Source organism: Dipodomys spectabilis, unplaced genomic scaffold, assembly GCF_019054845.1.
Source record: "Dipodomys spectabilis isolate Male_0828 unplaced genomic scaffold, ASM1905484v1 ptg000335l, whole genome shotgun sequence".
Lineage (NCBI taxonomy): Eukaryota > Metazoa > Chordata > Mammalia > Rodentia > Heteromyidae > Dipodomys > Dipodomys spectabilis.
In genome coordinates this window covers 3,406,543-3,428,552 of record NW_024871012.1, presented here as the reverse complement: position 1 = coordinate 3,428,552, position 22,010 = coordinate 3,406,543, and the positions used below count along the sequence as shown (strand labels likewise).

At 47.2% G+C, this 22,010-nt stretch overlaps 1 protein-coding gene across 5 annotated transcripts in view; it reads right to left on the bottom strand.

Annotated features, from left to right (window-relative positions):
* The window catches only part of Tle4 (TLE family member 4, transcriptional corepressor), a 143,115-nt gene extending 124,166 nt beyond the window's left edge, over positions 1 to 18,949 (bottom strand). For all 5 annotated transcript variants that reach the window (XM_042665572.1, XM_042665573.1, XM_042665574.1 and 2 more), the window contains exons 1-4: positions 18,821 to 18,949; positions 17,968 to 18,065; positions 16,775 to 16,838; positions 15,545 to 15,589 (exon numbers count right to left, since the gene is read on the bottom strand). In XM_042665572.1, the coding sequence (XP_042521506.1) occupies positions 15,545 to 15,589; positions 16,775 to 16,838; positions 17,968 to 18,065; positions 18,821 to 18,865 (252 nt within the window). In that variant the 5' untranslated portion in view covers positions 18,866 to 18,949. The remainder of the gene's footprint in view (positions 1 to 15,544; positions 15,590 to 16,774; positions 16,839 to 17,967; positions 18,066 to 18,820) is intronic.
* Positions 18,950 to 22,010: the final 3,061 nt, after the last annotated feature.

Here is a 22,010-nt window from a genome sequence, read left to right as displayed (position 1 = left end):
ATTAGGTAAATAGTTGTTATAAGTTACTTTGCATGGAATGATGACTGGATATGATGCCAGTACAGACACAATTTTATTTCTCAAATAGGTTTAATCAGGTTGTTTGAATCTGCAAATGTAAAACCCTTCATACCCCTTACTGACTATCCTACTAAAATGACTTCAATATACAGAACCATTCCAAAAAGGTTTGATTCTGGAACTTAACCAAGGAGAGAGTATGCAGATACACCCTTCCAATCTTGATATCCTCAATCTGGTATCTCATTAAAAAAGCACCTGAGCCCCATGCATCACAGGGACTCGACCATGGAGATAAGAAATACCGTCAAAGGAACTCTTCTGAGACTGACCCCTGGCTGTTGGTCAGTGGACCAACAGCACCAGCGGCACATCAGCTCTGGATGGATTGGGGGACAGGAGGCACCAGCTCAAGATCTACACAAATAAATCTGATTTCAACATGATCCCAGAGGATTTCGATGCACATTAAAGTCTGAGTTGTACTGCTCAGATTCATTGGTCTTCAATCAGGTTGTGCACTGAAATCACTCTGGAGCTTCCAGAAAAATTCCAATGCCCAAGCATTTTATTTAAAAAAAAAAAAATACTGATCTAGGGTAGAGGAGAAAAGAATACCGATCTAGTTTTACTCCTCTGGCTTATGTATGAGGAACTAAGAATTGAAAAAGTTCAGTAATTTAACAAGAAGCTACTGGCTAAACTAGAACCAGATCCTAAAAGACATTTAAGTTTGTGTTTCCTGTTACAAAAAAAAAAAAAAGAAATTAATAATGATCATAAGATCAAAAAATGCTTATAAAGATCTAAGGTTTCATCCTCTCAATCGTTTGCTTTAATATGGTCTACGTAATTAAAAGCTTATAATCTATTTTATAATTATTCCCAAACCTCAACCGCTTTTTTTGAGGGGTGGGGGGCAGTACAAGGTTTTGAACTTACAGCCTTGGACTTGCTGGACAGGTTCTCTTCTTCTGCAGGACCATGTTTCCAGGCCTTCCTTGCACTGGTTCCTTTTGAGATAGGGGTGTCACTTCCTCCGCAGGTGCATGTCTGGGTCACGGTTCTATTTTTTGCTTCCCACCATAGCTGAATGACAGGTGTGCACCTAGGCCTAGTTTCTCAAGACTCCTATGTACATGCTAGCAGCACACTCTCTCACCCAATGTTTGGTTGAGAAGAGGTCTCACATACTTCTCCACCCCAGCTGTCACAGAACTATGATCCTTTCTCTCTTGAGCCTCCCAAGTAGCTAGGATTAGAGGGATGAGCCACTGCAGCGGTTCAAACAACATTTTTGGATGAGGGGGATGTAATCCCTCCATCAGACGCAGTACATGCAGTAAAAATACCGTGAAGTCAGCCTTTGGCTTTTGCCTGGCCAGTAGTTAAGACAGCATAGGTTCTTGCATTGCCTAGTTTTGCTTTCTAACGTTTCTTTAATATCTAATTTTCTTTAATATTACTTTTCAAAAGCAAAAACAAAACAGTTAAAAACTACCTCCAAAGATCCTGACAGAACAGCTGCTGTGCTCTGACAGTTACCCAAAACACAGAACTCGTAACTGGCACACCCAAGAAAGAAGCTCTTGCCACAAGTGCCCACCCTTTGGCTGGTTAATGATCTGTCATTACATTCAAATGGCTATAAATTAGCACCAGATACACAGGGGGTGTGGTAGGAGGTTTGGGTAGAATGAAGGAAATTAAAAGATGCGGTCAGACTTGGGAAAAAAAAAAAAAAATCACCACCCTATAAAGCAACGTATGTTTCTGACAGTTGAAACAGACTGCCTGACAGACAGTAAAACCACATTTCCGCATGTGTTTTTTTTTTCTTTTTTGGAATGGATCTGTGGCTTTATGCCACCAAGCAATATTTTGGTTTACCAAAATGTACTCTATGGCCTTTTAAATTTCATGTTTACTTAACTTTCCTTACTATCACTGCTGTTTTCACTCAACCACAGAAGCTTAAGGCTAGCATCTAGAAGGGTATAGCAATGCATTAAAACAGGAATGTGTCTCTTATTATGATGGGAGGAAAATGAACCACACACAAACAATTCCATGTAATAACTTACGGAGTTTAGCTCATCACATCATGGGCAAACAATGGGAATAATTACCTTTTGAAATGTATTAGTTCCTCAAGACACAGAGTCACTACATGTTTATTTGAACTTTCTCAACATAGAAAGGATATGGAATCACTAGCCTATCCAAAATGTTAGATGATATAAGAATTAAGAGGAAATGTGAGCAGGTAAACTACTAGAGACAAGGATTCAAGGGCTGGTGAATAATTGAGGGGATTCTATGCCTATTTTTAATGTTAAAAACACCTTAAGAAGAAAAAAGCAAAAACTCAAATCACTTCAAAGAACCACTGGTATCAAAAATGATTCCTCTCAGAAATTCCCTTCAACACTCACCCAACAGTCAACTCCTTCCATAAAACCAACATTTCCCACATCTACAGCCCTCAAAGGGCTGTCTGGAAAAAAACAAAAACCCTGTTACAGTCTAGGTATAGAGTACAGGCTGGCAGAGAGGTGTGTTGAAAAGAATGCTGGAGCAGCTGGGCAAAGAGAACAGACGTGGCAGAGAGATGAAAGGTCAGGAAATGGAGCGGAGAGGGGCATCAGCGCCTTCCCTAGCACAGTGTGAAAAAATAAAAGCCACCATAGCCTCTGCTTTTCATCTGATGTGCCCAGCACTACCACGACATCTCACCTGCTCTTAACCAAGTAATTCTCCCCCAGTGAAGGAATACAACGACCTTGTGAAGATCAGGTTATTTTTATGATTGGGATTTATACTACAGTGTTCATCTTTGTGAAAGAGCCCAGTACTGGATGCTTGGGTTTCAAAAGCTAAATGTTCTAATTTACAAAGATAAAGGGCAAAAGAATAATCTCAAAATGTAAAAAAAAAATCTCAAAATGCTTAATAAGATTCCAATAATGTGCATCCTAAACTAATACAAAACAACCACGAATTCCTGCTTAGATTATAAGAAAATCCCATCAGCTCTGCTTAGATCTGGTTAAAGCAGATCTTTATTATGTAACCTCCAAGACCAGTCACATCAAGCACATGAAGGAGTCCCATGTGACAAAAGGTTTCTGTACACAAATGTACCACGAATGACCCAGCCTCCCCTAAATTTAACGCCTCTTAAATGTAAAAAGAAAGCTTTCAAGAAAGTAGAGCTGTCAAAGCATCAGCTCCACATTCCCAGAACTTGTAGAACAGTGAAAGCATAAGGGAATTTTGGAAAATTCAGAGTACAATTTCTCCATTAGGGAAGCATTTTTGTCTTCCCCAACTTACCCCCAAAAATGTTTAAGCAATGAATAGCTGTATAATTGCCACCACACTTTTACTGGCCACTTTAGGTTAACTTTTTTTTTTTGAGGTTAACCAAGGGTAGACATAGGCAAAAAGCCACACTCTAAAACAGTTTATGTCCCCAAAAGTCAAAAGCCTTTTAAAGCAGTCATCCACATATACACCTTTGTACTGCACAGATTGGTATCCCAGAAGAATGGATGAGGTGACTTAGAATGCTCCACATGGATAAGAGAAGGCTAAGGGTGGACAGCACTTCTCAGAAACTGGTCCTTAAACAAGAGCTGAGGACTGGTAGTGTTTCCAGGGGTCTCATGTAAGGGACCTTCTGCCAGTCCAATACGTGCAACGTAAAGCATTCTGCCTTGCAGAATAGCAGCCTAACAACCATCTGGATATTTTCAGTAGAAATCAATCATCTAGTAAGAAGTTGAAGAGTAAACAGTCTCTTTTCCCTGGAGGGTTTAGCACATTTCTTTCTTCAAGAAACACAGGATTACAAAAGAGGCCATGTAATAACCCCATTTTGGAATTTGTTGTACCTTCGACCAACTCCATTCTACCTATCATCATGGAAAAGGGAGAAGTTGAGCAGACGAGTAGGGTTTAAAAAATGCTTTCAAACTGACTCTGTCACATAAGGCTGATTCTTGGCCTATGTGTACTGAGAGGTAGGAATCACCCAAAACCACAACTCCTGACCATAAAAACACAGTAGAATTAACAATACTTTTCTCTCTTTGGAGCAGAGTTGCTCAGCCTCGGTGAAATCTTGGATTAGACTACTCTTCCTTTGAAGGGCAATCCTGTGGACGTTCAGCACATCCAACCAACCCAACAAAGACCAGTGGCACCTCCGGATTGTGACAACTGCGAACACTGAATACCACCAGACATATGTCACCTCTGGGGAAAGGAAATGTCCATGCTTGACAACACAACAGCTCAACTCCTGTTTGAATTACAGTATCCTCTCTGGGTCAGTAAGGGCTATGAATTCTGTCCCCTCACAAAAAGGCCATAAAACAGCGCCTGTAAGTTCAGGGCCTACGTGGCCCCTTTAACCTGGTCAAGAACTCCCAGCCCACAGTCCCTGGAGGCCCTCGCAAGGTTTTCAGTGCTCTGGACACTCCCACGTGGCTAAAAACATAATGTGCCTGTTTTAGAAATCTCACAGTCAGAAGTACAAAAATATCTAGAGGTCTGTTATTATTGGGCCTATTAGACACGACAACAAGCCAAAACTTACCATATGAAAATAGTCACTTTAGATGTACATATTGATTATGGTTCAGGAATCTGAACTCTGAAGTCAAACTGTACAGGCTTGAATCACCAACGCTACAACCCTGCACAAACTTCCTGCTTTCCCTCTAACCTTTGTGAGGTACACCGAGAGGATAACGAGATCCATTCCTCAAAGTTACAAATTAACTTAACAAATTAACACCTGAAGCATTTAGTGCATCACCTGATACCCAGTAGGTGCTCGATAAGTGTAACATTCAGCTAAGATGTACACAGGGAAAAACTGTATCTATATGAAGTCATTAATAGGTTCTTTTAACTACAAGAAATAAAAAAAAAACAGCAGATGGGTGAAGGTTATGAAATACTGGCAATATCAGGAATATCATAGCTGTCTACAATAGCCTAACAGTGCTCAAACAAAACACAACAAAAGCCCTGTATTTCCTCTTCTACATTACCTTGAACAAAACAACCTTATTTCTTTTGTAGCACTAGCTTCAATCTTAACTTCTGAAATGGTTAAGTCTCCAGTGTCAAACAAAATTGAGGGTGGACCTTTCACGAATAATGGTCATTTTTAAATCTGATGTAGAGTTTAAGCATGCCTTAGAAACATATATCATCAGCTAATGATCCAATCCTACATTTCAAAAACACCAATTACCCGTTCAAGGGCATGTGACAGAGCTGGGTATCCCCAATCTGACTGTCCAAGGACTCCTTTTGCTAATCACAAAGCTGAGTTCTTCCTGAAAACTCAGAAACAAAGAAGAGAAGAGGCTGTGGCTCACCATGTGGAATACGGCAGAGCATCTAACAAAATGGTAAAAATTAAATCATTCCTTCAGCTGCTTCATCACTCACACATTCATGTTCTCTCCTGTGTTCCAGACATTATTTTAGATGCTAGATGCACAACAGTGAATAACACACATTCTTCCTTTTTAGAGTTTATACTCAGTGAAGAAACCTGGTTTCTACTAAGTTTGTGATTCATAAGGCCAAGATTAAACATTCTCACATTCTTTTATTTAGCACTAAGTCACTTGTTTATCATTAGCTCATTATGAATCAAGCTGTAAAGTCCAAACCTTCCCTAAATGAAAGGATTCCTGATGAGACAAAGCAAGAAAGCGCTGAGGATTTGTTTATGTCAAGTTCACTGGAAGCCACAGTGTACAGACATGCAGTGTTTCTCAGTGTCATGGGGTAAACCTTAACTCTACCATAGACTCCAAAAGGTTCACTAATCCCAGCACTTAATTACACAGCAGGTAATAACCTTCTATATACCACCTTTGCATGCATTATCTTTGGAAGAAAAATTACATTAACATTAAAATTCATGACATTTTAAAAGCCATGATATATGTTAAATAAAAAGTACAGAAACTGTTCACTTAAAGGCGCACTGATATTTACCTTATACACATATATTTACATTTTATCCTAACTGTTCTAGTTCTGCATGAAACATCCTTTAGCCTGTATGTTGGGCCTATAATTGGTGAATTCCAAACAATCTTCTAAGGAACTGTAGAATTTCGTCATGCGATATTTCTTTTTTATTTTACTCACCTATGAGATAAGGATGGCTTATAACATACAGAGCGCTAAGTAAAAAAAGTGGATGGTGGGGTACCATGTAAAATACAAAATACAAAGTACTACAGCAACATACCATTTTTACTTATAGCTCCAAGAAGTAATTATGGATTTAAAAATCTGAAAGTTTAAAAGGAACCTGGACTCAGAGGAGGGGGGGCGGATAACAGCTCAGTGGAAGAGTGCCTTTCCAGCAAGCCAGAAGCCTTGGGTTCTCTCCCCAATAAAACATGGCTGATCTACAGTAAATTCTAACGCTCTCTGTAACTCAGAATCTTCCCATGTGAAATACAAAGAATAGCAACTCTGTCATTTCATAAGGTAACTGTGAAAATAAGCACAACACTCCCTTCACAATAAGCTCTCTAAAATTGCTTGCTATTACAATTATTACTCTTTCAACTACCTGATGCCATCTCCACAACTGAAAACCATTTTTTTCAAAGCTTGTGTTTTTAAGGAGTTGACGAATAGTTAGCTAGACACACAACAGCATAGTGTCCCCACACTCACCCAAAACCACACACACAGACCTACTAATCAGATACATTTAGAGAAGATTTATGGTTTCATCTTTAAGAAAGTATACATACATATGCATGTATGTATGCTTACAGATACATATATATGTACACACACACATACACACACACACACACACACACACACACACACTTCACCCAAGTTCAACTGCTTTTACTTCCTTTTCCACATGTCATTTCCCCACAAACTCTAGTAGTAACACAGTCCTAAGTCCACGTAAAGGCCCAGCACCGGCTGTCTATTCCTACAACTCTTAAATATACTTTAAAAAATACTAAATCACAGATTCTTGGCAGGCTCTATCTGAATGCAAGCATTTTCTTCCACTGAATTATTTATGAATACCAACACCTGTGTTGTGAGACGGACAGTTCTCAGTATCAGGTATAGAACAGTAAAACAGGGAGAATGGAAGGCCTGTTCTCAAGGAGCTGGAGAGGGGTGACAGGCAATAAACTACTGTTTAGCTAGTTAGTGTGTCTGCACAGTATAGAGTTCAGAAATGTACAAGCAGCCAGTATTACTAAACACTTTGGTAAAAATGGATCTTGGCTTTATGTTTCCATTTCTTGATCCCAGACTCCTTGTAGGCATAGCCCTCGCACTAGATGGTAGAGGGAGAGATGGAGAGGGGAGCTGTACTTCAAGCACAAGCACAGAGATCACATCTCTCACTAGAAATGACACTGCAACCCTCTTGGACAGCCACCAGAATTCCCATGATCCTCATGTTGTAGAAACCCAAGAACATCACAGAAACAAGCACATTTTTCCCCCCTGTTTGGAAAGAGACTTCTGGAAGTTAAGTCAAGAAATCTATTTCCGCTTCTGCCAGGGGCTCTCCCATTATGTTCAATTCCTGACCTGCCTGAACTCTGGTATCCCCACCCAAGTGCAGATCCTCCCCAACAGTGGCACTGGGCTCCTCTCTAAGCCCTTAAGCCTCAGTGTCATCTGCTAAAGGAGACGGGTGGAATGACACGGCTTGGCAAACCGTCGGGTACTCCAATGACAGAAGCTATTTAAATAAATACCCAGATCCAAGCTTGCTACCTGCTTTACAAGAACATCAGAAGATTAAGAAGAACATACAAAATGCTTGAAGCTCTCTGCAAAGAAAGGGTGTTGGATAGGTACAAGTGCTTCTAATTTCTACTACCACTAGTCTTCCTATATATAGTTCCTTGCATTTCCAAATTCTGTATGTCACCAAAAGACGCGGCATACATAGCTTGAAAATAGCAATGATGAATGATGTCAGGAGACTCGTATATTCTTATAATTCAGCATGTAAGAGACAGAGACTGGAAGATCACAAGTTAGAGGTGAGCCTGAGGAAGAACATAAGGAGACAGTCTTTAAAAAAAGAAAAAAGCAATAATTCTAACTACAATCAAGTGAAATGAGAAATGTGCGAAGAAATCAGAGAGCCAATAGCCACCATCCATCCCCAGTCTCACACACATGTAGGTTGCTGTAAGCAACCTCAACCCCGCAGAGTTCCAAACGTGCTAATGCCAACTCAAGTTGGGGATGAAGTCTGGTACCACACAAAGAGAGAAATTATCCTTTCATTTCATAAAGCACAGACACTCCTTTTCTAAGGTACAAATCTTGAGGTGGCTGGGAGAGCAAAAAAAAAAAAAACTAAAAAAGGATGGCTAGATATCCACTCAACAGAGGATACAATACCCAAAGGGTTTCTTAGAGAATAATCCCAGTGCTTTGATAAACCAGCTAGAAAACTATCCATACTGTGCCCATGTGTCTCCCTGGATGGAATACAGGTCACACACCAACTCTCTGAGGATACCTTTTGGCTCAGTGGTATAGAAATAGCAAGAGCTTGGCTTCGCTGCTGGGTCAATTCCAATGAAAACAGAGAAGGTATATAGATCTGTGGTGATGCCAGCTAAATCCCTCTTTACAGACAGAAAGCAACTACCACTGACAGCTGTTACTAAAGCAAAGTCAAAACAGCTCTAACTTTCACTTTGACTAAAGTTCTGAGGCCTTTCCCCCTTAGACTAATCATTTCATAAACTGCTTGCAGTGTACTTACTCTGAGCAAGTCTCAAGCCCTGTAGACTCATTATCAGTGTAATACTTAGTTGCCTATGCCTAATGCCCTGCTTCTCGCCTCCTTCCAGCAGATCAGCTTGGAAAAATTACAATGTAGCCTGTACAAGACTACTGGATCTGCAACAAATGCTGGGGTGAAGCAGTTTTTTTCAAAACGGTGTGGGAAGAGATCAAGGAAAGTACCTTCTAGAAATCCCAACTCCTTTACTCTCTTGATAGCCATTAAATATGCAGTTACTAACAAGAAGTCACATACCAGACTAAGTAACAGCAAATGCCATAAAAACTGTCTCCTTGAAAGAAACAAATAACTTCTAGATGCTCAGTTTAACATTTAATTCCCAAATGCTTTCCTTTACTTATTCTACAAAAGAAAAACAAGTAAAATTCTAGGGCAGAAAGAGTGAATGAAAAAAATGTGAAGAATGAAGGTCCATCCTATCATTGTCACTGAAGTGAAAATGCACCTGGAGACACAGCTCATCCTTATCTAGTCAGTTCAACTCAGCTCAGAATGATACTACCTAGGTACTTTGCCAGTCAAAATGACAAGTAAAAATAAACAAATGTAACAGAGACCCAGGCTCCTGAGAAGTGTCCCTTTGTCTGAATGCTACAAAGAAATCCTTTTTTAACAGTAAAAGCAAAACATCTGCCTTCATTTAAAAGTTTGAGTTCTGTGTGATTTCCTGCATCTAAGAACCTCTTTCTAAACTACAAAGAGGCCACAAGACATCATATTTTCCCCTCCCAACTTCCCTCTAGAGAAACCCACAAGATGATGATTAACAAACAGCCCCTTGTCTTTAGACAGTCTTAGAAGCCACAAGGAAAAGATAAAAGTTAAATAGAAGCACAAGTTTGTAAACAAACGAGGGATAGGTTGCCTAGGAATGAAATAAATTCCCATTTGATAAGCAAGCAATAAGCTACCCCTACCCTCTTACTGAATGCAGCCTGCACAGATGGCCCAGGCCCTGGACCCTGGACCCTTGACCAGGGTAGCTGGAGGGAATCCTTTACACTCAGACTCAGTGGTACTAAGTATAAGGCCCAAGCTCAAAACCAAAAACTATCTTGTTGTTGCCCACGGCTTCTCCATTCCAGGAACAAGCTAGGGCCTGAATCTCCAACTCATACCAGATCCATCTCTCAAGAGAGCATTCTCCCAGGTAAATATAGCTAAAGCCGGAATGTATCACCCATTAGCTATATCAACTTGTGCAGATCTGACCCTGTTTAATCACCTTTTGATTGGACATAATCCCTTTCTTAGGATCATTGTGAGAATTAAAGGAAAGAATGTTGGCATTATGCCCAGATCCGTGGCAAGCATATGCCAGATATATATAATAAATGTTCACTTCCATTGGAAGAAAATTCTAATGCCACTCAATAATCACTGCGTTAGGTTTAAAACTGTACAGATAATTCATTCTCCCATCATGCCTCAAAATCTAACAGGGGAGAAGGGAGAAAGGAGAAATGCATAATATTCAGAGAGCATTTCTTCTAGCGTGTACTGGACTGAAATGGGTTAAGGCTCCAGACCAGGTACGAAAGGTAACAAGACAGTTCTAGGAGCTGCCATCTAACATTTACTGCCCCTGTGCCAAATTCTCTTGACAGTTTTGGCGAAAAAAAGATCATTTAAAATCTACATATATGTACTATGTTTACTAAATAGGAATAAATTGGCCCCCTATCCTAAAATATATAAACGAAAGAAGAACAACCCCCCCCCCCCCAAGAGCCTCCATTCTATTAATTGTGGAATACTAATAGGTGATGAGTCATCTTAAATTAGAAAACACAGGTTTACACCTAAAGAACAAACACACAAAAACCGACCCCAACACACACACACACACACACACACACACACACACACACACACACACACACACTGTAAGTATATCTAGAACTTATGGGTAACCATCAACATGTTGCTGCATATTGAGCTGTCTAATCTAGTAGTATTCACTCCATGTTCAGCTCCTCCAGGTAATTCCCCGAAGTCTATTTATAAAGCAAAAGAAAGTTCTAACAGCAAAATATTCATGGCACCCCACCTTTGACAACCGTTTCCTTTTGTTATTAGTGTGAATTCAATCCACTCATCCATTTCTCAAAAAAAAGAAAAAAGCAGTCTCCACGCAAAAATACATTTCTGCTCATACTTTCCTCTGTGCACTCTTCTAAACCTAAGTGTATACAGTAATACGAGATGTGAAGAAAGGGCTAATGAAACACTCCCCCACCCCCACCAAACAAGTTATCTTAGGGAAATCTTGTTTAATCAGAACCTCAAACAAATTAACTTACACTGCAGACATTGTCCCCAAATAAATCTACTGTGTCCCAGAGTCAAGAATACTCCAGGCTGGAAAGCCATGCCAGTCATATATTACTTCAAACTCCATAAATCTCTTTTTATTCTCCAAATCCTAGGCTATTTTCTCAAATAGTTGACTAAAAAAGCACCAACCTAATTAACAACAGCTTCCTCTGCCACGGTGGCCTTGATTTCACTTATTTACACATTAGCTGCAGCCTCCTTTTGGCCAATCCAGTCTATTCTCTGTGCTATGCCGAGCCTTTTATCTGCCCTGGACAGCATTTTCTCCAGCAGATGAAGTAGATGCCGATTGATTTGCTGTCGAGCATGGTAAATTAATAGCAACAAATTGCTGAGGGCCTGTCTCGCTGCTCCACCATGCTTCGGCAGCTTTGCTTTATTTGCTCCATGATGGGCAGCAGTCGGCCTCTTCAAGTCAATTTCTTCTTAACAACCTGCAATACTTTTCAATGGCGAAAATAGAGCTGTTCCTTGTAAGTCAGAAATCAATATCCTATTGCCCTTAGAAAATGCTAAACAAGCAGTATTGGCAATCCACTTGGTACTAGAGGGTATCAGATATAATGCAAATCCATACTGCTTCCCTCCTTGTAGTTATTACAGTTTGCTAAAAGGTTCCTAATGTCATTTATCATCATTTACCATCGACCAAAGAGGCTATGATTATGATATCCTATCAGCTGGCAAGGCCCTCTCGTTTCTATTCAATTAATATTTTAGCAGCACTCAAATGGTGGGGGGCCAGTTCTGTCATACCATTACCATGGCTTTGAGGGAAACAGAAGTTTTTGTCACTTCGATTTAAAAATAAAACACATGTATAAACATCCATCACACATGAATATGCACATAATACAAATATATTTGTGACTAAATACGCAATACTCACTTTTAGTTTCTCAATGTTAGTTAGGGACTTCAGAATCTTCTAATGATTTTTAAAATGGAAATACTAAGCAAAAATTATCTTAGCAGCAGAGACATTTTCCAATTATGCAATACTAGCTATGAGGAAGTCAAGAGTTCCTGTCCTGCTCCCCCATCAGAATGTAATACACTCACTCATTTAGTTTCTGTAGGCTGGCTTCACGTACCCATGGTTCTCAATCCATACCACTTTTTAAGAGTGGTAACCACTACTGCCGGATTCTACCAGGAAGGACGATTTCCTTAATTACAGTATCTCAGGTGAAGGATTTCAACAAGCAGCATTTAGCAATGGTATCAACTACTCTGCTCACATCACCACCATCTGCCTAGGTTGCTAGCCCACCTGGAAGCCACACTTTAGAAAGAATACTCAGTAAAAGTAACAATTAAATCTGGAACCTATCACCTTATCTGAGGCAAAAAACAAAACCCCACACCTAGGGAGGTCCTTCGGGAATAAAAACCAATGCTCTTTCACCGGAAAAACTCCATTTTTTAAGATGTCACAATGAAACATGTCATTTCTAACCATGTCTTATTTGTCATCTTCATTTTCACATTCGAACTGAGGACGGGGCAAGCATTAATTCCTAGTATAGCCTGGAAAACTTCACTCTCATGTTCCCTAGGTTCCCCCGCCCCGCCCCCCCAGACTCATCTGCTCAGCTCTATCAATCCTTCTAAAGATTACCAGTATTTAGTCATCTTTTATGTTCCAATTCTATGTCATGTCACTGAGTTCCCCTTAAAAAAAAAAAAAAAAACACTGATTCTATCAGACTAATGCTATTTACTCAGTTACCAAAATTTAAATTAATTATGTTCTCAAACATAATTGTTAAAAATTGGCAACATTATGCAGGCTTAATTAAGATTAAATCCAATTTACTAAATGTACTTTAATTGGTACTAATTACATTAGCTTTCATTTCAGAATGACAAATTCCCCATAGGTTTCACTTTATAGTTCTCTATCAGAATCAACACAGGGTGACTGTTGATGAGCATCACACAAAAGGGGGGGAGGGAGAGGTTTGTCACTGCTGCTTACTCCATCCTCCCATCGGTTTGCTAAGCCAGAATCCATGACTCCATCACAACCATCATTTTCTGTTCCAATGAAAAATTTCTCTAAAAATAAATACTCTGTGGCTGACTGCAGCCAAGAAGAAAAGAAACGATAACCAAAAAAATACACAAAGGTTTCAAATATCAGGGCCACCAATTACTAGGGTACTTCCAAGGACTCCTGGGACTCCTACTCTTGAACCCTTAGAGACACAAATCTAATAAGTGAATAAGCCTAACCCGATCTCGAGAACTAGGCCCAATTATGCCGTAGGGCAACTTCCCTGCATTATTGCTGCTTTCCATTACAAGGGAACCCAGCGAGTGCATCTGGAAGAGAGGCTAAGAGGAACTAAGGCTGTCTGCCTAGGAAAACAAATAAAGACAGATATGCCTCTGTGCTTAAGGGAGAGAGAGAAAAAAAAGAAAATATAATAAGTAGGTGGTTTGCAGGGCTGTCTGTATTTCATAATGTGATAAACTGCCCTCGGGATTTCTGATATGATTGAATTTAAAAGCAAGAGGGGGGGAAAAAAAGGAAAAATGTACTCTTCTCAATTTTAAATAAATGGCGTTCAAGGCCAACTGGACAAGAGGATGACAGAATTATAGAAGTTTAAACTGTGTAAAATTAAGGGATCCCACATACTACCTAACACCAAAACAAAAGGGAAAACATACAGCCATATGCAATAAGCTATGTGCTTTTCCAAAGTGATTTCACTTTGGAAACTAAATGGTTAGGGGCAAATAAAATGCAGAAAAAGAATAAACAGGCATTTTTACCCATCAAGTCCAATCAGTCTTTAAAAAGGTACTAGGCACTAATCATGGGTTAGGGAACAAAAGAATGTACAAAATCCAACCTAAAGTGGTATGTAACAAGGGTTATTAACAAGCAACAACTCTCCAGTAATTTTTAAAGTCCATCCATAAAGTTGAATAGATTTTCCTAAAGCAGGGAAGATACATTACTAAACAGAATTGACAAAGATACCAAAACAAGAATTTAACAGGTGGCATTCCAAACTCTAATGAATAGGGATATAGACAGGTATTAGTAAATAATATGATTTAGTAATATATATATGCCTAAATGTACACACATACACACACACACACACACACACACACGTATCAGGCTAATATTGGCAAATCTAAATAATGTAGAAGGTAAAGTAGTATCTGAAATAAAAAGTCCTTAGTGTAAGTAATGTCACATTTTTTTTCTCAGCTTTGTTTTCAACTACTACGTGAGTCCCTTTATTGTGTAACAGGGGTCTTCTAGCAATCTACTTACATAGGTGTATTCTGAGTATGTGGTGAATAACTACATGCAAAAAGGAACCCATGAATAGTAAAAGCCTAATAATATGTGGTCATTTCATACATTCTAAACTTAGGAGATAATGGCATTGCTCATAAATTATATCACATAAATAATAAGACATGAAAAGTATTACGTTTGCCCTTGTCTTTTTCTCAGCAGCCAACAAATATATTCACCTGTTCTAATGGTTGCTGAGCCTGAAACAGTTTCACTGGTAGATCACTTAAAGCATACCACTTCCTACAGTAATATTGCCAAGCAATAATTTAAACACACACACGTATATATACACATATATATGTATATATACACAAATATATGTGCTGTTTTTTCCTGTCTATGAAAATTAAGCCAAATGATTTCATCTCATCTCTTGGAAAAAAAAAAAAGATCTTTGAGTCAGCTCTCCCAATGTTTTCCAAATAATCGCTATATTTCTTTTTCTTTTTTGCTAAACTAATTGGTAGATTTTAAGACCCAGTGCTGAACCTTCTTTTGACCAGGCTCACTTATTCTGTAAAATTCTGGAGTAATGGTTATAACTCCTGGTAAGACCCAACTAAGTAGCCTTGAGGGACCAGTACAAGGATTTGACATCGATTTCTTCTGTAGCTCCACAGATTTCATTCTGGTCCTCCCAGCTCACCTTCTATCCATTCTTTCACACCACGCCAAAGAAGGCTCCATGCAATTTACAGTTTTACTTATTAATATTTTCCAAGAAGCGCTCTTTCATAAGACACGTTTGCAATACCCAAAGTACATAAAGCAATGCTTCAAAAGAAAAACTGTATTTTAAAATTTAGCATATAGGTTTTTAAAGTATGCCAAGTTAAAGATGCATTCACATTTTTAAAATAACACTTCAAAAGATTAAAATGGGGATAATTTTTATCAGAAGATCAGGAACCACACATGAAAAAAATGGCTTTATCTCCAATACCTAGTCTTTGAAAACACAGAAAGCTATTTAAAATGACTATCAAAAAATAAAAACTTACCTGCTTGTGCATTTCTATATTCAACCCATAGGACATTTCATAATACTGTTAATAAAAAAAAGAAAAAACAATTAAATTCATGCCTTTCAAATAATCTCCTCTACTTTGTTCAGAATATATCAAGTGTGTTTAAAAGAAAACAAGAAACATAAAAGCCTCACCTCCAAAAAATACTCATAGGAGCCACACCAATAAATCAGAAAGGATATCCAATCACTGTCTTTAGTAAGCCAGAAGCCACCTTAAGACAGATTCTGAGAGAAACTCACAAAACTAAGAAAAATTATGTTCAAACACAGTTTTCCTAACATTTCCAAATGTCATCAAAGCAAATGAATCAAGTAAGTCTAATGACAATTCAGTGCCATATGACTCTTAATCTCTAGGCACAATGGAACTATGTCTTATACAAACCCTGATTCTTTGAAAGAATGATTAGGGAAGGTGATTTCACTTCCGAGTTCAGTTTCTCTTTTTTTAGTGTGCTACTCATATCCACACATTAAAGCAAAAGAGTTTAATAGGAAATGGATTAATGAGTTAGTCTGACGTGTTGTTTAAACATAAAATATGCTCCACGTCATAAAAATATGCTTCATAATACTTCTGCAAATGCAGATCAGATTTTTTTTGAACATGTAACTGGCATTACAAAAATTCTGGCAGAACAAATCAACACTCTGCAAAAACCAATCTAACACTATGGAAATTGAAAGCACACATAAAAACATAAAACATAGTAGTAACATAAAGAATGGGGAAAATATTGAAAAGGAGTCTTGTCTTTCCTGACCCGCCCTTCTTTAAAAGAAATAAGACTCGTTAAAAATCTTACTGAGTATATAGAAAAACTGCCTGCTTAAAATTGCAGCAAGAGCAATAAAACAACAAAGAAAACCACTAACAATAACATTTTGCTTGTGACTAAACAAAACATAAATGAGGTTTTGTTTCCATTTTTTTTCCCTTCCAATCTGTAAAAACAAAGCCTAGAAAATTATACCCTAGGTAGCTGAACTTTTTGAAAATTCAAATCAAAGCTGGTTGTCAAAGGCAAGTTATCATACCCTAGAATTACAGGTTGCTAATGAACACATTCCCACCACCTCAGCCGCACTGGCCCGGGGCCCCTGTGCTGTTTCCTGCAGCCGCCAGCAATCTGAGCATGCTTGCTTTCTCCCCCGGTATCCCCAGCTAATGGGCACCTTGAATCTCTGACAGTTTTCTTACCATGACATAGTGCCTCTGCATCTCCGTCTTCTCACTGGCCAGTTTCTCACATTCCAGCTTCAGACTGTTCAAGACAGGGAATACTCTAAGTACAGTGCAGAACTCAACTTACACGTCCTTCCAATCTGCACGCGCGCACACACGCGCACACATGCACATGCACACACACACACACACACTCTTCCTCCTCTAAATCATCAGCTACGGACAGCAAATCAACGACCTTAGCCACCACCTCGTTCATAAAAGGGAGGAGAAAGTGAGCTGGAACTGGTGAAAGAAGAAAAGAACAAGGAGCCTGGACCTGTCCCCGCCACAAGGACCAAGCGTGGGCTTCGGGAGGCTGTGTGAGGTGGAGTGTGTTTGCTGGGAAGAAATAAACCCTTCGGTCAGCTTCATTCGGACCGTGAGAGAACCGAGCACACTGGGCCTACTTACTAAAGCAAGAGCAAGAACCGCAGGTGGAGGCCACGGCCCAGGGGTCCGGGCGGCCCAAGGGTGGCCAGGGGCTTCTCCGGCCTGCTGAGCGGGAGATGAGGGAAGGGGGAACCCGGCAGCCCCGTGTCCCCCAAAGCAGGGCAGGGCGGCCCCACGTCCCGGGGCCCAGCGCTGGATGAGCCCTGCATGTACGAAACAGGAGCCATGCATGGTGCAGGAGAGAGCAAAGAAAACTCCAGCAGCAGCAGCAGCAGCAGCAGCAGCAGCAGAAGGTTCGGGAAGGCGCCCGGTGGAGAGCAATATCCTCAGCATAAAAAGTAGTGGAACTGATCGGCCAGGCAGGGGGGTGGAGGGGAGAACCGCTGGGGTCCCAGGGCGGGGGGGGGGGGGGGGAACCCCGACCCCCTCCAACCATAAACCAACGAAGTTGGGCCTTTTCCCAGTGTCCCCAGCTCCGTGTTCTCCTTCCCTCTACTGTCATTATCATTATTGTCGTTGTTGTTGTTGATTGAAGGGGGAGGGGGAGAATTCTTCCTTTCCGTACCCCGACTCAGGACCAAGAGGCCCTGCCTAGCCCTTCCTCGCGGGGACAGGGTGGAGACGAACCTGCGGGCGGATTGCTGGGGGGGGGGGGGGTGAGGGAGGCCTGCGTGGGGGGTGCGTGGGGGGGCGGACGCGGAGATCCCGACGCGCGCGGGATGGGGCCCGGCCCCCGCCCAGCCCCGACCCCGGCCCGGCCCGGCCCCGCCCGGCACCTGTGGTACTGCGCCTGCAGGAACTGGAACTCCTCCTTGATGCGGTCGCAGGACTCGGAGATGGTGAACTTGAACGGCTGCGCAGGCTGGTGCGGCGCCTGGGACACCAGACAGGACGGATCAGCCCGCGCCGCGGGGCCCCGCGGGAGCAGGCCGGGGGAGGGGGGGGGGGTCCGCCGAGACAGCCCCGAGCCATCGGGAAACTCTCGCCCGCCCCCCCATCTCCCTCCCGGGCGCCCCGCGGGTTCGAGCCCCGCTCCCCTGCCGGCCCCCGCGGGTTCCAGCCCCGCTCCCAGCCCGCTGCCCGCCCGGCCCCCCGCGGGCGCCCCGGGGTCGCGCGCCGCGCCCACTCCCTCCCCACCCGGAATCGGAACTGGCCCGTCGGGGGAACCCGCGCCATGGCGTCGGGCCGCGGTCAGCGGGGAGGGGGCGCGGCGGGCCGTCCCCGCGCCGCCCGCCTCCACGGTCCGCCCGCGCCGCCCGCCCGCGCGCTCCGCCGCCCGGGAACCCGCGGCGCGAGGGGCCGGCGCCCCGCACTCCCGAGCCGCCGCCGCCGCCGCCGCGCCGCGCCGCGCCGCCGCCGCCGAGGGCGCCCTCCCCGCCCCGGCGCGGAGTCGCGCCGCCTCCATCGCCCGCCACCCCCGCCCTCGGGAGCCGCGGCGCGGGGACGGCGGTCGGCGGGGCGGTCGGCCCCGCGCCGCTCCCCGGCCTCCGAGACAACAATAAGAAAATGGCTACAACTCCGCTGCCTCCCCGCCACCCCGGGCCGGGAGCGGCGGCGCGGGCGGCGCCCCGAGACCCGGCCGCCCCGCGCGCCGCGCGCTCCGGCCCCCGCCGCGGCCGCCGCGCTCACCGGGTGCCGGGTCTGCGGGTACATCTTGCTCAGGTCGCGGATCATCCACACCGGTTTAGTTGGCTGCGCCGGGCAGAAGCGCGCGGCTCATCGGCTTCGAGGGCCCCGCGGCGGCGGCGGCGGCGGCGGAGGCGGCGGCGGCGGCCGGAGCGGCCGGCCGGGTGCGGGGCGGGCGGGTCCCGGGGCGCCGCCGGGCCCGGCGGGGCGCGGGCGGCGGAGCGCGCGGCGGCTGGGTGCTGGGCGCCGGGGCCCGCTCCGCATCCCCCGCGGGCGTCACAGGCCCGCGGCGGGCATGGTCCAGCGCGCGTCCCCCCCGCCCCGCCGCCGACGTCCGACCCGGAGAGCCCGCGCGAGCTCCGCGCCGCGCGCCGCCCGCCGCCCCGCCGGCGCGCCGCGTCCCACGGCAAACTTTTCGCGCTGTCCGTCGGGCGCCGGGCCGCCGCCGCCGCGCCGCGGGGCCGCCGCTCCCCTTCCCCGCCAGCCGCGCGCGCCTCGGGCCGGGAGCGGCCTGCGCGCCGCCGGGGGCTCCGCGGGGGACCGGGTCTGGGGTCTGTGTTCTCACTTCGCGGCCACGGCCTTTCCCGAGCCCCCGGGGCGCTCCGCGCTACCCCGTCTCATGTCCGCATCGCTCTTCCGGTTTCCTCGTCGGCAAACCGACAGCGAGACCGCCACCCGAAGGGGCCGTGCGAACGAGAGGCCTCCTCGCGAACTCGGCGCACACCGGCTCCGAATCACACACAAGTGTGTGAGGGGGAAGAACGCCGCCGGCCGCCCGCACGCCCGCTCCCCACCGCTCCGACAACACGCTCCGTGTAGGTGACTTCTTTGACCAAATTTAGCAGCCGCTGATCATTAACATTCTGATACATATTCACCACCGTCCTCCCCACCGCCGAGGTGCATCCCGGGAGATGTAGTTCACACCGAGCCGCCGCGACCTGGAACGGCCGGCCAGATGGACTACAATCACCGTCGGGCGCCGCAGCCGCTCTGGGGCGCTCTCCAAGCGCCCCGCCCTCCCCTGGCGGGGTAGGCGTCTCCGGCAACCAATCAGCGATGGCTGAACATTAATCGCCGTTCTGTGTTACTGCCCATCATTTCACCGCTGACAAATGGCGAGCTCGGGGGGCGGAGCTCTCCGCGCTGGTACCCACGTGGGGGCCGGGCGTCGCGGGCGGTTCCTACCAATGAACGGGAAGGACCGGGGTCGGCGGGGGCGGGGCGGAGCCGGCCCGCCCGAGGCGGAGCTTCGCCGCGGCTGACGTTCCCGAGCGCGAGCGTTCGAACCGGGGAAACATTTGTTCAGCTGTCAATCAAAGTAACGTGGGGCCGGGAGGAGCGGCGGTGGCGGCGGCGGCTGCTGCCCTGGCTGCATCTCCACAACGAGGTGTTAGTGGGGACGGAGGCGGAAAAGAAAGAAGAAGGGGCGGGGCGCGGCCGGTGCGCGGGTCGGCCCCGGGCCCCCTCCCCGCGCCGCCGGGAGCGCGGACTAATGAGCGTCCCGCGTCTTCTTAAAGAGACAAGCCGGCCTGGGGCGGCGCGGGAGTCCCGCGGAGCCCCGCCGCGATGGCCGGCGGCGGCGTCCGTGTGAACGCGGCCTCGGGTGGACCAAGTCGCGGGAAGCCGGGCGGGGCCGGGGGGGGCGGGGGGAGGAGGGCGAGGCCTCGCAGGGGGTGATGGAGGGGGCGGGGCCACGCGGGGGGGGGGAAGCATGGGGAGGGCGGGGCCGCGGAGGGGGTGATGGAGAGGGCGGGGCCGCGCAGGGGGTGATGGAGAGGGCGGGGCCACGCGGGGGGGGGGGAAGCATGGGGAGGGCGGGGCCGGGGGGAGGAGGGCGGGGCCGCGCAGGGGGTGATGGAGAGGGCGGGGCCGGGGGGGTGGGGGGGAGGGCGGGGCCACGTGATAAAGAGGGCGGGGCCGCGCAGGGGGTGATGGGGAGGGCGGGGCCACGCAGGGGGGAGCATGGGGAGGGCGGGGCCACGCAGGAGTGTAATGGAGAGGGCGGGGCCACGCGGGGAGGGGCATGGGGAGGGCGGGGCCACGCAGGAGTGTAATGGAGAGGGCGGGGCCGCGCAGGGGGTGATGGAGAGGGCGGGGCCACGGGGGCATGGGGAGGGCGGGGCCACGTGATGAAGAGGGCGGGGCCAGGGCAGAGGGGTGATGGAGAGGGCGGGGCTACGGTGGGCATGGGGAGGGCGGGGCCACGTGATGAAGAGGGCGGGGCCAGGGCAGGGGGAGGGCGGGGGCAGGGGGGGCAGGGAGAGGGCGGGGCCAGGGCAGGGGGGGCAGGGGGAGGGGCGGGGCCAGGGCAGGGGGGCAGGGGGAGGGCGGGGCCAGGGCAGGGGGGCAGGGGGGAGGGCGGGGCCAGGGCAGGGGGGCAGGGGGAGGGCGGGGCCAGGGCAGGGGGGGCAGGGAGAGGGCGGGGCCAGGGCAGGGGGGGCAGGGGGAGGGCGGGGCCAGGGCAGGGGGGAGGGCGGGGCCAGGGCAGGGGGGGGAGGGCGGGGCCAGGGCAGGGGGGCAGGGGGAGGGCGGGGCCAGGGCAGGGGGGGGCAGGGGGAGGGCGGGGCCAGGGCAGGGGGGGCAGGGGGAGGGCGGGGCCAGGGCAGGGGGAGGGCGGGGCCAGGGCAGGGAGAGGGCGGGGCCAGGGCAGGGGGAGGGCGGGGCCAGGGCAGGGGGGCAGGGGGAGGGCAGGGCCAGGGCAGGGGACAGGGGGGTGATAGGAGGTGGGGCCAGGGCAGGGGGCGTGATGGGAGGTGGGACATGGGGGAAGGGGGAGGAGGGCCCCAGGGGAGGGGGTGGGGGTACCGGGTCGTCTCCCTAAGGGGGCACCTATTGCCCATTAACCTCAGACCAGCCTGGGATGGGAGGTCTGGGCAGAGGCTGGGGTGGGGACACCAGAAGGCAGGCTGTCTGTCTGCCTGTCTATCTGTCTGCGTTGGGGCACCCGCTTGGGAGCCAGGGAGAGTACGCCTCAGGCTCTCTCGGCATGAATGGACAGGCCCCCCCCCCCCCCCCCCCCCCGCGCAGGCCCTCCGTGGACAGGCCCCCCGTGCGCAGGCCCCCCGTGGACAGCCCCCCCCCCCCGTGCGCAGGCCCCCCGTGCGCAGGCCCCCCGTGCACAGGCCCCCGTGCGCAGGCCCCCGTGGACAGGCCCCCCCCCCCGTGCGCAGGCCCCCCCGTGGACAGGCCC